Here is a 15,751-nt window from a genome sequence, read left to right on the forward strand (position 1 = left end):
TGCCCCATTTGGGCAGAATGATAGTACAGCGGGTAGGGCACTTACCTTGCAGGTGGTCGACCCAGGTTCCATCCCCGGCATCCCGTAGGGTCCCCCAAACCCACCAGGAGTGAGTTCTTGAGTTGCAAAGCCAAGAGTTACCCCTGAGCACTGTCAGGTGTGGCCCCGAAACAGAAAGATCTATCATACCTCATATTTGTAATGTTCATGATGAGTAAAAGGTATAGGTCCATTTAAAGTCTTTGAAAACCAATCTCTAGGGGCAGAGGAGCGATCCTGAGGACACACTCTGTGGTGACGACGTGCTATGAAATGATGGAAAAGGCGAACTAGGTTATTGTGCCCAGACAGCTCCTGCGAGATCGTCACCACATGACTCGACTCCCGTGGAAGGGGGAGTCATAGCACAGTGGGGAGGGTGTTTGCCTCATACACGACAATCCCCCGCATCCCATATGGTCCCCTGAGCACTGCCAGGAGTAATTCCTGAGTGCAGAGCCAGGAGTAACCCCTGAGCCTCCCTGGCTGTGACCCAAAGAAGCAAAAAAACCCAAAAAACAAAAACCACCCAAGGCTAGTAAAAGGAGCAGGTTTTTCTTGGTTGGGATTTGAAACTTTGTAGCAGAAGTGATGGTTCTTTCCTGTGTGGAATGTCTGTCACCAGGAACAGGGGGAAGCCTTGAGCCAGAAGGTCTGCCATCTTGATGCTATGATTTCGTTTCTCTGTGTCATCGAACCTGTATGGGTTTCAGTTTCCTTTTCTCTAAATGTTATTTGTTTTGCTGTTTAAATGGAGTAAATAAAAGTACCGTCTTGACTCGAAAGCTGTGTTTGCAAGCGGCGGTTATTAGGGTCACTGTTGGCTCATCCATTTGATTCATTCTTTTCTTCAAGATTCCAAATCTATGCAAGACGGCTGGGGGGAGAGTGACGGGCCAGTGACGGGAACTCGCCATCCCAGCTGGGAAGAGGAGGACGATGGAGGAGTCTGGAACACCGCCGGCTCTCAGGGAAGCGCTTCCTCCCACAACTCAGCAAGCTGGGGACAAGGAGGAAAGAAACAAATGAAGGTAAGCTGCTTTGAAGACATTGGAGCTTGCGTAATCTCTGTGTGTGTGTGTGTGTGAGAGAGAGAGAGAGAGAGAGAGAGAGAGAGAGAGAGAGTGTGTAAGAGTATGAGAATGTGTGTGAGTGAGAGAATGTGTGTGTGTAAGAGAATATGAGAGTTTGTGAGAATGTGTGGGTGTGGGAGACTGAGTGTGTGAGAATGTGAGTGTGTGTAAGAGAGTATGAGTGTGTGTGAGAGAATGTGTGTGAGAGTGTAAGAGAATATGAGTGTGTGAGAATGTGTAGGTGTGGAAGACTGAGAGAATGTGAGTGTGTGAGAGACTGTAAGAGTATGAGTGAGAAGGAGAGTGTGAGAATGAGTGTGTGTAAGAAAATATGAGAGTGGGTGTGGGAGACTGTGTGAGAATGTGAGTGTGTGTAAGAGAGTATGAGTGTGTGTGAGAATGTGTGAGTGAGAGAATGTGTGTGAGAGTATAAGAGAATGAGTGTATGAGAATGTGTAGGTGTGGAAGACTGAGAGAATGTGAGTGTGTGTGAGAGTGTGACTGTAAGAATATGAAAGTGAGTGTGAGAATGTGAGTGTGTAAGAGACTGAGTGTGAGAATGTGTGTGGGTGTGGGAGACTGAGAGTGTGTGAGTGTGTAAGAGTATGAGTGTGAGAGAATGTATGTGGGTGTGAGAATGTGTGAGTGTGTAAGAGAATATGAGTGTGTGAGAATGTGTGTGGGTGTGGGAGACTGAGTGAGAGTATGTGTGAGAGAATGTGAGAGTGTGTTGAGTGTGTGTTGAAGGTAGGCTGATTTGAAGACATTTGAGCTTATTCTCTGTCCGTATATGTATATGAGAGAATGTGAGAGTATGTGTGAGTATGTATGAAAGTGTGTATGAGAGAGAGTGTGTGTAAGAGTGTGTGTGTTGAAGGTAAGCTGCTTTGAAGACATTTGAGCTTCCTTATTCTCTGTATGTATATGTATGTGTGTGAGAGAATGTATGCGTATGTATGTGAGAGTGTGTGTTGTTGAGGGAGAAAGAGCGAGCATGCTTTTCATTTTGCTTATTTTTTCTAGATGGTAGCACTGAGAACCTTTTCATGTAAAGACTAGGGCAGGGAAGTCTCGGAGGCCCCGAGTAAAGGTGGAATGTATTTGCTTCAGATCTAACAACTTCCTCTTTTCCCCTCATCTTTCTTTTCTGTGACCTTGAAATCTTGAAATGCAGAACTGTTCCTAGGGGTAAAATGGGATTTTTGAAGGTATATTTTATTGTGATTTTTTGGGGTTGTTTTTCTTTTACTTTGGTTTTCGTATTATGATTCGTCCTTGGAAGCTCTCAATTAACTTTCATGCTTTCACATTCTAAAGCCAAGTAAGTCCTTAGAGTAAATCCCCATGAATATGTAGAAGAGAAACCAGAGCAAGACCCGTCCTCTGAGGCCACGGGCATGACTAGATTTGAGTGGATTCGGGAATTCCAGGGGCTCAACCCCTTCTCCTCGAAAAACGAGCCAGCCCTGCCAGGTGCCTCGTGTACATCCTCTTCCAGTGGGCCGTCGCCACTAGCCGTGTCTTAGAACCACCCCGTTTCTTGGCTTTGCATAATTTGCTGTGGACTCACGCTTAATCTAGAACAGAAGTCTTTGGATCTTTTCTCATTTATGGATCCGTTGGTGGAATTAGACGTGGCAGCTGTCAGAGCCTCAACTCGGTGTCTGGCCGCCCAAGGCAACGCTCCCGCTTGCTGAGGCTTTGAGTGCCAGGCGCCCCCAGGTCTGGGCCTCGACCCGGGTTCCGCTCACTCGCACGATCGATCCAAGGTGTTCCCCAGAATACAGCGAGCCACAGAGAGGATGGGGCCGTTTCACAAGGCTCCTCCCGGCTAACACACTCCCATCAAACCCGTTTTCTTTCCTCCTAAAACACAAGTTGGGTCACAAAAGATAATATTAGGTTTTGGGAATTCTCAGAGTGACCACGAAGATGAAAATACCGACCATGGGGGCTGGAGCGATAGCACAGCGGGTAGGGCGTTTGCCTTGCACGAGGCCGACCCGGGTTCGATTCCCAGCATCCCATAGGGTCCCCTGAGCACCGCCAGGAGTGATTCCTGAGTGTGCAGAGCTAGGAGTAACCCCTGTGCATTGCCAGGTGTGACCCAAAAAGAAAAAAAAAAAAAAGAAAAGAAAAGAAAATACCGACAATGCCCAGGGTGAGGGCAGGGAGTAGCTCAGCAATATCGCTTGCCCCCGGGCCAGAGTGATAGGGCAAGTGGGGAGGGTGTTTGCCTGGCACACGGCTGACCTGGGTCCGGTCCCAGGCAACCCAGATGGTCTCCCGAGCACCGCCAGGAGTAATTCCTGAGTGCAGAGCCGGGAGGAACCCCTGAGCATTGCCTGGTGTTACCCAAAAAGAAGAAGAAAAAGAAGGAGCACTTGCCCCACATACATGAGGCGCTGGGGTCCCTCCTGGGCACGGCAAACAGAACAAACAGAACAAAAATTGACCTCACTGGGCAGCAGCTCCAAGGGTTTGAGCACATGCTTCGCATGTTCGAGACCCCAAGTTGGTTCCCTACCTAACACTGCATGGGACCTGGTCCCCACACCCTCCCCGCCCCCAGCACCATCATTTCCATACATCTGTGCCAGGACTCGCCTGGAGATGTCCCCCGGTTCCTTACCATCCCCCACCCCCAATCCCAACCAAACTAAGGCAAAAGCAGCTGACCGCCTATTTCTCTGGTTACTTCTAATTCCGTGTGGTGAGTCAAGGAAGAGAGAAACCAAACTGTAGCTAAGTCTTGTCAGTCTTTCTGACGTAGAAAATACCAAATCATCTGAAAGAGGAGTACTTAGTTCAAACGGTAAATTCCTGGTTCTGCATTTTTAGCCCCTACTGAAACTCAGAAAAAAAAAGAATTTTTTTTTTTCCGTTTTTGCAGTGCTCACTAAAGGGAGGAAACAATGATTCGTGGATGAATCCTCTTGCCAAACAGTTTTCAAATATGGGATTGCTGGTAAGTTCTCTGATTTCATATGTGTAACGTGCTCCAACTTTTCTGGTGAATGCATGTTTTACGGCTGCGTGTTTACCCCTGAATTATAAATCTAGAAACTGAAACTGCTCAAGCAGTACTTGTTCTCTATTTTTTCTTTTTGTTTTGGGCCACATCTGATTATGCTCTGGGCTTATTCCTGGCTCTGTGCTCAGGGATCACTCCTGGTGAGGATTGGGGCGGGTATCTGGGGTTACTGGGGATGATACCTTGGGTTGATTGCATGCAAGACAAGCGCCCTCCTCGCCGTGCTATCGCTCCAGTCCCTTTCTGTTTTATTTTTAATGAAAGACACCAGTATTTAACGATTATGGCTTTTAAATTGACACACCTTTTCTTGGGGGTTGGGGGAGCCAAATACGTGAAATTCGTATAATTTTTCCTGAAAACACTACTGTGCCAATTTTCGCGTAAACTTAGTGTAATGATTTTAGTGTTGTTTTAGTGTAATGACCGCAGCATCAAAATAACTAGAGAAACATACTGTTTAGTTGTTTTCTTACAGAATTTCTTTTCTCTAGAGAAGTGAGAAAAAAAAAACTCTTTGTGATTAATTGTATAGGGAATTCTAGTGGAGCTTTTGGTCGCCGTTATCTCCCGGGACATTGTGGGGATCCCCTACCCCTGGTGCCAAAACACAAATGACTGGGCTGCACATTGTAGATTTGGTGACCTGACAAGTCACGAGAAGTTGTTGTCATCATTTGGCTGACACTCATGAAATTTGATCCTGAGCCGGCTGGAACTTGAGGACAGGGGTTTACTTCTCTCTCCCAAGCCGTTATTTAACTGTTGTTCTGTCCGTAGATTTATGGAAGCTAATTCTGTGTAAAAATTAAATTGCAGGCGCTAGGCATCAGCAGCAGTCGACTTAGTTGTATTAAAATTGTCAGTAGCAGGATGGCAGTGGGCTCAAAGGGCTGAGTCTGTGCTTTGCACTTGGGAATCCCTGGACACTGCCAGAAACAGGCCGGAAGTGCAGAGTCAGGGGGTAACCCCCAAGCACTTGTAGGTTATGGCCCCAGATAAAAAAAGGTTCCTGTCCTGGAGCCTGAGAGATAGGACAGCAGGTTGGGTGCTTGCCTCACGTGTAGCCAATCCCAGTCTGGCCTCTGGCACCCAGAATGGTCCCCTGAGCTCTGTCAAGTGTAGTCCAAAAGCAAAGCGAAACAAAACCAAAACAAACAAGCAAAAAAGTCACTGTGTTTATTCCAGTGTAGCATTATTTCTAAAGACCCCATCGAGGAGACTAGAACCGTAGTGCAGCGGGCTAGGGCGGTTGACTCACATGCAGCAGACCCAGGTTCTATCTCAGGCACCCATATTCCCAGGCACCCCGTATTATCATCTGAGTGCACCAGGAAGGAATAAGCTCTGAGCACCAGCAGGTGTGTCTTAGCCCCCCCCACTCTCCAAAAAGAACCCGCACCCCCCCAAAAAAGAAAACAAAACAAAAACACCTTGTAGTCTTGTGTGGCTGTCCTCTGGATAATGCCGTTTCCTCTCTCATTCATCTGACTCAAACCTTAATCCCTTCCTCACTGTTCTTCGTTTTTTCAGAGTCAAACTGAAGATAATCCAAGCAGCAAAATGGATTTGTCTGTAGGTGTGTATCCCCGGGTGGTGGGTGATGACTGATTCCCTGCTGGGATCCCGTGGTCGCTCTGAGGTAGCCCAGGCGCAGGGCCTTAGGTGGGCATCGGCGCTCAGTCACTAGAGGGACGCGCTCTGGCTCGGAAAGTCAAGTGACCGGGAGCGCCGGCTGAGTGCGGCCGGCGAGTGACGCACGTCAGGCCGGCTGTGAGGACAGGCAGGTCGGCCGTGAGGACAGGCGAGCGGGTGTGAGTTGGCCAGGTCCCGGCGTTCGTAGCGAGGCTACAGTTCTCTGTACCAGTCCCCTGATGTTTAGATGTCGGAGCAGGTGGACTGGAAATTGGTTTTCTGTGTGGCTAAAAAAAACCCGGTGGCCCTGCTGTCTCGTTGCCCGTCCTGTCTGCCGTGGACGCGCTTCGCCGACAGACGCTTGTCGCAAGTGCTGCAGTCAGTGTCGGCCTCTCGCCCGAGCGCTCCCCCCGCCCCGCCCCCACTCGTGACTAACTAGAGAAACTGTGAAAGAACCAAATCAGGAAGACAAGAAGACAGTCCACGCCACTCAGGGAAATGGTCTTTGAGCTGCGATGTTTAAAAGTCCGAGAAAATTATGCTTTCGGGAGCACTGGACTTTGTCAGCGAATAGTAGTGAGCTCAAAGATCTCTGGAGGAGAAGGGGGGGAAGTCACGGCCGGGGCTGTGGCTCGGTCGGGGAGGGCGTGTCCCCAAAGGCCAGGCCTCTGAGTTTCATCTCGGCGCCATCAGCCGTGCCAAGTTAGGCCTCTGCCTCCAGTCGCTTCTGGGCAGTCCCCGAGTACCTCCCGGGGTGCTGCCAGCATTGTGGCAACTACTGCAAAAGAAAAGGGGGAGAATCTTTGCAGCTTGGAGGGGCACCGGGCAAGAGTGCCCCACCATCTTGCATGTCCAACTCTAAGTTCTGAATTTCAGGGCCATGGTGATGCCATGGGTTTTTCGTCTTTTTCTTCCCAGGATTAATGTCTCACAACTCTATTATTTATCTAGTAGATGCTAGAAGAGTAAAAAGACAAAATGCCTCATGAAGGACATTTGAGTTTGTGAGCCGTATTCCTCACCCAAGGAGGCCTGGACCACTTAGAGTTTTGTGGGGGTCTTACCTCGAGAAAGAGTTAATATTTGGGGGAAGAGTATAGTGTGGGCCCCCCAGAAATACACATTATTCATGATGGTGTCTTTGGTTCTTGAAATTTTCCCCTCTGTCCATGCTACTTTTCAGGGAGCCTTCCAGACAAAAAATTTGATGTGGACAAGCGAGCAATGAATCTCGGGGATTTTAATGATATCATGAGGAAGGATCGATCTGGGTTCCGTCCACCTAATTCCAAAGACATGGGAACCACAGATAGTGGGCCTTATTTCGAGAAGGTGAGTGGAGTCGTTGTTTTAAGCTAATTCTCAAGAACCGTTTTGGTTCCTATTTATCTTTTGATACTTAATTTCAGGAGAAAGCGTAGAACTATGTACTGAATTGGACTAGTGAGCATAGACAAACATCGCCTGCATTGAAACAGGAAACGGTTGTTGTAAGGTGATTGGGCAGGCGTAGAACCCTCGTCTAGGATGTGAGTTTCGTAAAGAAGGTCTACCTTTTGAAAAATTTACAAGGTTTGAAGGGGGAAAATGCTTTGACGCGCAGGGAGATAAATATACGCTCCAAATAGGTAGAAGGAATCTTAGAGGTAATTTTATTTTTAACTCTCTTCTGCTATTCTGCGCTTAGAAATGAGATTTTGGGGATCATATGCAAGTTTTACGCTTCTTTGAGACCTTGTCTTCTGTCTCTGTCACAATAACCCAAACTTTTTCTTTCGCTGAATCTCAGACAATCCACCTCTTCCCTAAAGAGCTGTGTTTAGTTCTAATGGTATGCCTTTCAAATTCTCCAGCTACTGGATACAAATGAGTCATTTATCTCCCCCCCCCCTTTTTTTTTGACAACTAAACATCTCCAATGGAGGAGATTATTTTCTGATTCAAAAATACCAATTTGCAGTGTTCCTAGTCTCCAAAACACCAGTTAAAATCAAAGTTAGATCTAGCTTTAGCATGTTTTCCTCTCCCTCCGTGCAGCCCCGACAGCACCACACTCGAGGGATTACTCTGGCTTCTGTTAAAGCTGCCGTGGAGAGTAATCTCTAGTCGCTGCTTCCAGGGGCGTTCTGGAAACGTTTGTCTTAGTGCAGCGGGCAGCATGTGCCCGACGTTACTGAACGTCGAGGGTCAGGAGAAATCCGGAGTTAAGAGGGTGACAGGAGGTGTCTGCTGGGCCACGTGTGATGTTACCAGATCCGAACTCTGTCCTCGGTGATGGCTGATGCACTCTAACCGTGTTCATTCCTGGTGTCTCTCTCTTTCCCCCGCTGCGTTTGTTGCTTTGCTCACCGACACGCACTGGGACTGGCTAACTCCTACTGCTTTTCAGCTGACTTTGCCTTTCTCCAATCAAGACGGGTGCCTTGGGGATGAGGCTCCCTGCTCTCCCTTCTCCCCTTCTCCCAGCTACAAGCTGTCTCCCTCTGGTTCCACACTACCCAACGTCAGCCTTGGAGCAATCGGCACAGGGCTCAACCCCCAAAACTTCGCTGCTAGACAAGTAAGGAGGCCTCTCAAATTTCTGACTGCTTTGGCTGCGGCCCGGCCGCGGCCCTGGTCTGCAGTTTGGTTGCATCATTTGTCTGTCTCTGGGAAATTGGTGGATTATTGAATGCGCAGAACGATCCTCCGTGTCAGCGGTAGCGTCTCAGCCCCTAGAAGCCATCTCTCTTCATGCTTCTCAACATGATTTTTCTTTTTTTTTTTTCCCCAAGCCTTTTTCTTCTCATTTTTTGGTCATAAATTTCACATTTAAGAATGAAGAGCTAGCTTAGAAAAATGCAAAAAAAAAAAAAGCTGCACAAAAATGTATAATTTGGCAATATATTTGCCAATATAGTTGGCAATCTGTTTCCAATAGAATATAATTTCCAATATATATTTGCAGTATAACTTGGCAATATACTGCCAGTTTAGAACGGGAGATTGAATGGCAGGGAATAGCTTTGGAGGTTTTTGAATTGAGGGAAACTGTTGATTTGAAAGAGACTAAAAACTACTACGAAATCTGTACGGCTGACAGCCTTGTAACCGTGCCTCTGAGTGAAGTGCTTACCCAGAGAAAGGGCACGTCTGTAGGCCCACAGCGCTGGGTCTCACATGATGCCCGAGTCTCGGCTCCTTTCCTGGTGAGGGCAGCCGGTCCTCAGGGGGTGGCAGTGCCCTAGAGGCAGGGCTGGCAGGACACACTACCCTGTGGCATCCTGACTCCCCACTGGCCTTTGGCAGCCTGTAGCTCTGGTCCTGAGGGCAGCGGGCCCTGCAGATCAAGACTGGGACGACTCACGGCCGTCACTCCAGTGATGATAATTCCTTAGCCGTAGTTCATGGCAACCCTCCACCTCAGGATTCCACAGAAGGACACCCAGCCCCCAGGGGTAGCGTTCCTGTTTCCATGTGAAAACTTGCACGTACAGATGAAAGGTCGATGGACGGTGTCTCTTCGCAGCCCCCGTTGATTGTGGCTCTGGTGGGCTGCGGCACCCAAGGCCTGAGCTGCTTCCAGGGTCCCTCACAGGAGGGCCAGAACCTCTGGGAGTGACCCCTGAGCCCGCTGAGTGAAGCTGGGAGCTCCCTTTGTCCCCCTGTACAAACCACCTCGTATCCCAGGCTCGGCCAAAACACGGGTGTCACTGCGCCTTCTGACTGTTGCCTTAACACACGGCAAAAACATATCACAGGGCCTGGGAATGTGCCTCGGAGGTGACCGCCCCATGTCACGGGGTCCCGAGAGCTCAGCCCAGAGAAGCTCCTGGGCACGGCCAGCTGGGGCCCAGAGGCTGGGCAAGATGGGAGGATCCTAGAATAGCCAGGTGCTCAGCTTGGTTCTCTTTGGATGGGGCGTTACTCAGAAATTTTTTTATTTGGTTTGTTTTTTTCTTTAGATATAGTCACTATTTTTCTTTAATTTCTACTGAGGACGTGGGTACGTATTGCATAAGCAAAAGCAGCTCTTGGGTTTTTTGGGTGGAGATGCAGAAAGTAGGAGACAGTCATGAGAGTCTTGATGAACGGTCATTTTAAACATGCTTACGGGATCGCATGGTTGGTCCAGCCGGAGTTCAGCTGCATTGTCCGGCCAGAGGAGCTGTGTGTTGGGTCGCCAGAGGGCTTTCCTCTTGGTGTTGGGCCAGTTGTTAATCCAGGCGATCTCCGAGGTCTTCTCAGCCACTTCCATGTAATTTAGGGTCCTTTATAGTCCGTACGTTCCCAGAAGGGGCTGGGGAAGTACCCAGTACCCCCAGCTATCCAGGGCGTCCAGCCCTGCGGTGTCCTCCCAGCACAGTCAGGGATGGTCCCTGGCCTCCCAGCCTCTGCTGGTGACTCCTGTTTTTGCCTGATTTTTTTTTTCTTTTTGGGTCACACCCAGCGATGCTCAGGGGTTACTCTTGGCTTTGCACTCAGGAATTACTCCTGGCGGTGTTTGAGGGACCATATGGGATGCTGGGGATTGAACCTGGGTCAGCCGTGTGCAAGGCAAACGCCCTACCCGCTGTACTATCGCTCCGGTCCCTGACTCCTGTTTTTGAAAGAACATAAAATTTAAGAATTTTCTTTGCAAATCACAGATTTCAGTCAGCTTATTAACATTTTGTGTTGTTCCTGGTTTGGAGACTATATATATACCCAGAGGTGCTCAGGGTCATTCCTAGTGGTCCGCAGGGGACCAAACAGTGCTGGGTATCAAATCCAGGCCTTCCAGAACGTTCTCCAGCCCTTAGATAAGCTATCTCGCCAGCCCAAGTATGTTAAGTGTTCTTTCTTTCTTTTTTGCCTTTGGGGTCACACCTAGCGATGCTCAGGGGTTACTCCTGGCTCTGCACTCTGGAATTACTCCTGGCAGTGCTTGAGGGACCATATGGGATGCTAGGGATTGAACCTGGGTCGGCCGTGTGCAAGGTAAACGCCCTACCCACTGTACTGTTACTTCCCCTCCTTTTTATTTATTTTTATGAATTAAACACTGTAATTGAGACAAATCACCAGTAGCTGAAAACTCAGGTCTCCTTAACACCAGACTTAAAAGTTTCAGAAATAGCCCAGATAAAAATTACTGTTAATACATTTATCCACAAGCTTTTAGTAATCAGTAAATACTGGACCTGTACGCTTACAATAAGTATATCTCTGTAAATGACCAGCCAGCTTACGATGCCAGGGATCCTTGTAAGAAGTCAGGGATGGCATTTTGGATAAATCACTATTCATTTGTTGTACTGTTATCCAGCCAGGCATACCCAAGAACACACATGACTTTAAAGACATTTGATAATGAAAACCTGAAACAGTTGGTAGGACTGGAACAGCTCGTGGGAATAGGGAGTGGGACTAGATTTTACAAAATTCATAAGAGCAAATTCCTTTGAACATACTGTACAGAGAGAGAGGTCAAAGTGAAAAATTGCCCTCGAACAGTAGCTCTGGGACAGCCAAAATGTGGGTCTGTTAGCCACCAGAATCCCTGCTATTCACAGAAGCCAGTCTAGGAGTAAATAACATGTAACTGCAAAGTTACCAATATGACAGCTGTGAGAGTGATCTTAGCAACATGTTCTCAGTGAGTTGGACGCCCCTTTTTCTGGGAAAGCAACTGACACGCTTAGAAAAATTAGACGTGTCAAGCCATTTCGCCTTAGAGCAGTGTGATCGGTGAGACAGGAGAAGCAGAGGCATTAGACTCTCCAGAGTTCAAAGGTCTTTTCGTGTTGAAACAGCCCTTTGGGAGATTTAAAAAAAAAATAGTGGTTAATCTCTTTGCTTTCTGTCATGAGATAGACAAGTTTTAACTGCCATTTCCACTTTTATGTTTATGATCGTTTTTATTTTGAAGACTTTTAAGTTCGTTAATTTCCTTGCAGCAGGCCCTTAATCTATTTTTGAATCATTACACCATCTAAATATCTTTCGTGCTCTAGAACTTAATGATGCCATTACAAAAATTCTTCTTCAAAATGACCTTGATCCCCAGGATTTCGGGGATGAGGTGACAGTGACTGCCGAGGACGTGGACTGGGGTCAGCTGTGGTGCATTTGCCTTCACCGTCCTGCTGAGTGGGCCTCACTGAGCATCAGTGCGTCCCCGAGGTGCCCACCCTGCAGACCGAGGGTCTTCGGGTTCTAGGCACCCCCAGCAGGCCTGGTGGTGGAAAGACAGAAAGGGAAAGAGCTACCACGTGATTGGATGATGAATGCCGAGAGTTTTGCGGTGTTTGGGGGATGTAAAATGGGGGGTCAGTTTATTTGAGTGTGAAATGAGGAAGGAGGTTTGGGGAAGGCTTCCGGGTGGAAGGGTGAGTCCTGCACGAGGCCTCGGAGAAGCTGGGGAAAGCTGGTGTCGAAAAGCACCAAGTATCAAATAGAGTTCCTCTGCCGAAGGACTTTTTTTTCACCAGAAAAGTCCCGAAGGAGGGCCAGATTTCCGTAATTCTTGGATTACATTAGTCTAGATATGCATCCGTGAGTTGGTCCTTCCGAAATCAGGGAATCAGGTTTTTCTCTCGAGAAACCGATATTCAAATATTTGAATAAAAAGTTACAGGTGAGTAATACTTTGTTGTCCCTGGAATGGTTGCTCACGTCCCCCTTTCTTCCCTCTGGACCCAGCACAGTTCCCCCCTAGGGAAAAGTGGGTCGGGTTGGATCAGGGTCTCAGACACGCCCGTCACTGGGTGGGGCTGGTTTCCGATCCAGCCCTCCAAAGCAGAGAAGCTGCCTTGTGATGTTCTGTCACCAGTGTCATTCACAAGCCTGCATTTGTTCTCGGGCGTCCTTGTAAGGTGGATCTTAAGTTACAAGGCTGGAGAGCAAATTTGGTAAAAAAAAATCCTGTCTTCAGAAACACCCTAGTCGAAGTAAATATTTCATTGCCTCTACCTCTAGGTCTGGGGAAAACCACGCTGAGTGCGAGCAAAACTTGGCTGTGCGTGGCCCTTTTGGTTAGAGAGGGCGTCGGGTGGCACGAGTGGCGATGACGTGCCCCGAGATTGATCCGAATCATCCCCGCAGCCTCCCGAGACAAAGATCAGGAGCTTTTCCCTGGAACCCCGCTGCTTTGTGGAGCTCGGGGTCGGGTTCCGCAGAGAGACACAGAGCCTGAACTGTTTGCTTTTGCGTTCTCCTTCACCTCCCGCACTTCTCACCACGGCTGTTCTGTTTGCAGGGTGGCAATCACGGTCTGTTTGGAAATAGCACAGCACAATCGAGAGGTATGCACACACCAGTGCAGCCGCTAAATTCTTCCCCTAATCTCCGGGCGCAAGTGCCTCCCCAGTTTATTTCTCCCCAGGTAAGCAGTTTGTGTTTCCACAATTCCAAAGGGGTAAAGTGCGTTCAGTCACCCTCTGACTGATTCTGTGGTTGTAGAGGGAACTACGAGTGTCACTGATCTTAAAATACGTGAAATCCAGGGAGCAAGAATCAAGATTCTGGGGCTGGGAGCGATAACATAGCGGGGAGGGCGTTTGCCTTGCACGTGACCAACCTGGGTTTAATCCCCAGCATCCCATATGGTCCCCTGAGCACTGCCAGGAGTAATTCCTGAGTACAGAGCCAGGAGTAACCCCTGTGCATTGCCCAGTGTGACCCAAAATTAAAAAAAGAAGAAGAAGGAGAAGAAAAATAGTCAAGATTCTTGGAGAAAATATTAAATCACATTTTTACTTTTGCGTAAAAAGCACTATAATTACGCTCCTTCTTAGGTAGCCTGTAGATTGCTCTAATACTGTATTTTATAATTGCATCACTGTCCCTGTCATCCCGTTTCTCATCGATTTGCTCATGTGGGTACAAAGTTACTGTATAAATCCTGGTATGTTGACATTCAAAAACTGATTTCTCTTAAGGATTCACACACACGTAAATGACAATTTCCAGGTTCTTGTTAATTCTGGGAAGGTTTTGTTTTTGGTGCCGGGGATCCAGCCCAGGGCCTGCAGCTGCAGTGCGTTCCCTGTTCCGAGAGTTTCAGGTTAAGCTGACCTACTGCCGGGGTACTTGAGGGTGTGTTTCAGAACCAACGAAGGGGTCAGGATGGTGGCTCAGAAGGCTGTGGTGTGCCTCAGCCCTGAGATCAACCCCGGGCACCACAAACAAACAAGGAACAACTAATGACTAGTCGATCTGTGTCTGGAGCAGCTCTGTGTACCACAGGCCCTTTGGCTGCGAGGCAGCTGAGCCTTTAGGGAGACCAAGGCGAGAGCTTGTGCTGACCTACTGGATTCTGTCCCTTGTCAGTCTTGGTGAGACACAAGAGCGAGGGGCGGAATGAGCACCTGTGAGCTGTGTGCAAGGGCCCTTCTGAGATCCAGCCAGCAGGCGGGACAGGTCACTTCTCTTGCTTTGTTTTTTGAAAGACTCTTCAAATAAGGGCTTCAAATGTTGCTTGGAAACCAGAACCTACAGATGTTAAATGATTGGTTTGACTTTGTGATGGAGCTGCAGGTGTGGGTCCCTAGCCCACCCGCACATGTGTAATGCGCCTGGGAGTCCCCTGGGGTGGCTTCCCCTCCCCGCCCCTCCCCTTCCTCTTAAGTTCCAGGTAGGGACCTTCCATGTCCCTTATACAGAGCAGTTCCGGCTTCTGTGCCTCGTGCCATAAATGTGGCATCTTCTTCACTCTGGGAGCACTTTTCAACTTCCCATGGACCTAGTCCACGGCTAGCAAATGCCCTCCAGTGTGCCCAGTAGTGTATTGGCCATGGACAGGGGAAGAAAGCGCTCCTTCTCTCCCCCAGCCCCCTGGCATTCGTGATGGGGGTCCCCAGCAGTGTGATCAGTAGGGCTAAAAATGCTCCGCACACAGTAGGGCTAGAAATGCTCTGAGCACAGTAGGGCTAGAAGTGCTCTGCGCACAGTAGAGCTAGAAGTGCTCCGCGCACAGTAGGGCTAGAAGTGCTCTACACACAGTAGGGCTAGAAGTGCTCTGCACACAGTAGGGCTAGGAATGTTTCACACGCAGTTTGGCACCTGGGAGAGGCCCACCCCCAGCAGCAGCCTTTAAGCCAGTGTTATTAGAGAGTGAGTCCGAGTCACCGCCTGGCTGGAGATGCCTTGTGGGCGGCAGGAGGCACAGGAGCAAGCGCCAAGGGTCGTATTTGGAAGCACATGTGGGTTTGGGGAAATGCCGTGTAAGGCAGAGAGCTGCGCTCGGAGTGGAATCTGAGGCAGCCAGGCAGGAAGCTCGGCACCACGTTTGAAGGCACTCGGCCTCCCTGTGGTGTTTGGGCTCTGCTCTCCCCGTAGCCGGTGTGATATGTCGCTGTTTTCTGGACCGCCGCTCCAGGGCAGGTCTGGGACAGGATCCTAGGCCCTGGGGTCTAGTCAGCACAGGGTCTTATTTAGAGGTGTGTGATGGGGACGTGCCTGTTAGTGCCCGTGGTCACGCCTGAGGATGCTCAGGTGGCCCTTGATGGTCACAGCTATCGCACCAGAGTGGCCGCACACAGGGCAACAAGTTGGCCCATCTACGTGCCTCTGCTAGGAAGCGTCCCGTCGGGTCAGATTCCCCAACACCGCTCCAGCCAGTGTGCCCCGTGGACAGTGCGGAGACAGGGCAGTTCTGCCCTGGTGGGAGTCGAGGTGGCTCACGTGTCCACCGGGCCATTTCTGTCCAGCTCACCCCTGTGGTCCGAGAGGCTCTCAGTGGGCCTCCTTACCCCTCAGTGGCCAGCCTCCCATGGCTACAGTGTCACCTCTGCAGGGGAAGGAACCTCTGTTTCCTTCTGCGTTTTCAGAATTGTTCAGTTCCATGTGGCCGGGCCAGAGAGATGGCCCAGTGGTCAGGATCTTGGGTTTGGCCCCCAGCTGTCCCCAAAATCCCCAGACAATCTGCTTAATCTTTATTTCATGCATAATGAGGGCAGAATAGGAGCTGGAGCAATAGTACAGTGGGTAAGGCGTTTGCCTTGCACGC

The 15,751-nt window shown here is 49.2% G+C and overlaps 1 protein-coding gene across 7 annotated transcripts in view; it reads left to right on the forward strand.

Annotated features, from left to right (window-relative positions):
• TNRC6B (trinucleotide repeat containing adaptor 6B) overlaps nt 1-15,751 on the forward strand; it is a 231,389-nt gene that overhangs the window by 177,442 nt on the left and 38,196 nt on the right. For 4 of the 7 annotated variants that reach the window (XM_055142027.1, XM_055142029.1, XM_055142028.1 and 1 more), the window contains 6 exons: nt 895-1,070; nt 4,006-4,080; nt 5,680-5,725; nt 6,965-7,113; nt 8,171-8,341; nt 13,001-13,126. In XM_055142027.1, the coding sequence (XP_054998002.1) occupies nt 895-1,070; nt 4,006-4,080; nt 5,680-5,725; nt 6,965-7,113; nt 8,171-8,341; nt 13,001-13,126 (743 nt within the window). The remainder of the gene's footprint in view (nt 1-894; nt 1,071-4,005; nt 4,081-5,679; nt 5,726-6,964; nt 7,114-8,170; nt 8,342-13,000; nt 13,127-15,751) is intronic. The other 3 variants (XM_055142030.1, XM_055142031.1, XM_055142032.1) reach the window with 2 other exon arrangements.

The sequence above is a fragment of the Sorex araneus genome, chromosome 6, assembly GCF_027595985.1.
Source record: "Sorex araneus isolate mSorAra2 chromosome 6, mSorAra2.pri, whole genome shotgun sequence".
Classification (NCBI taxonomy): domain Eukaryota; kingdom Metazoa; phylum Chordata; class Mammalia; order Eulipotyphla; family Soricidae; genus Sorex; species Sorex araneus.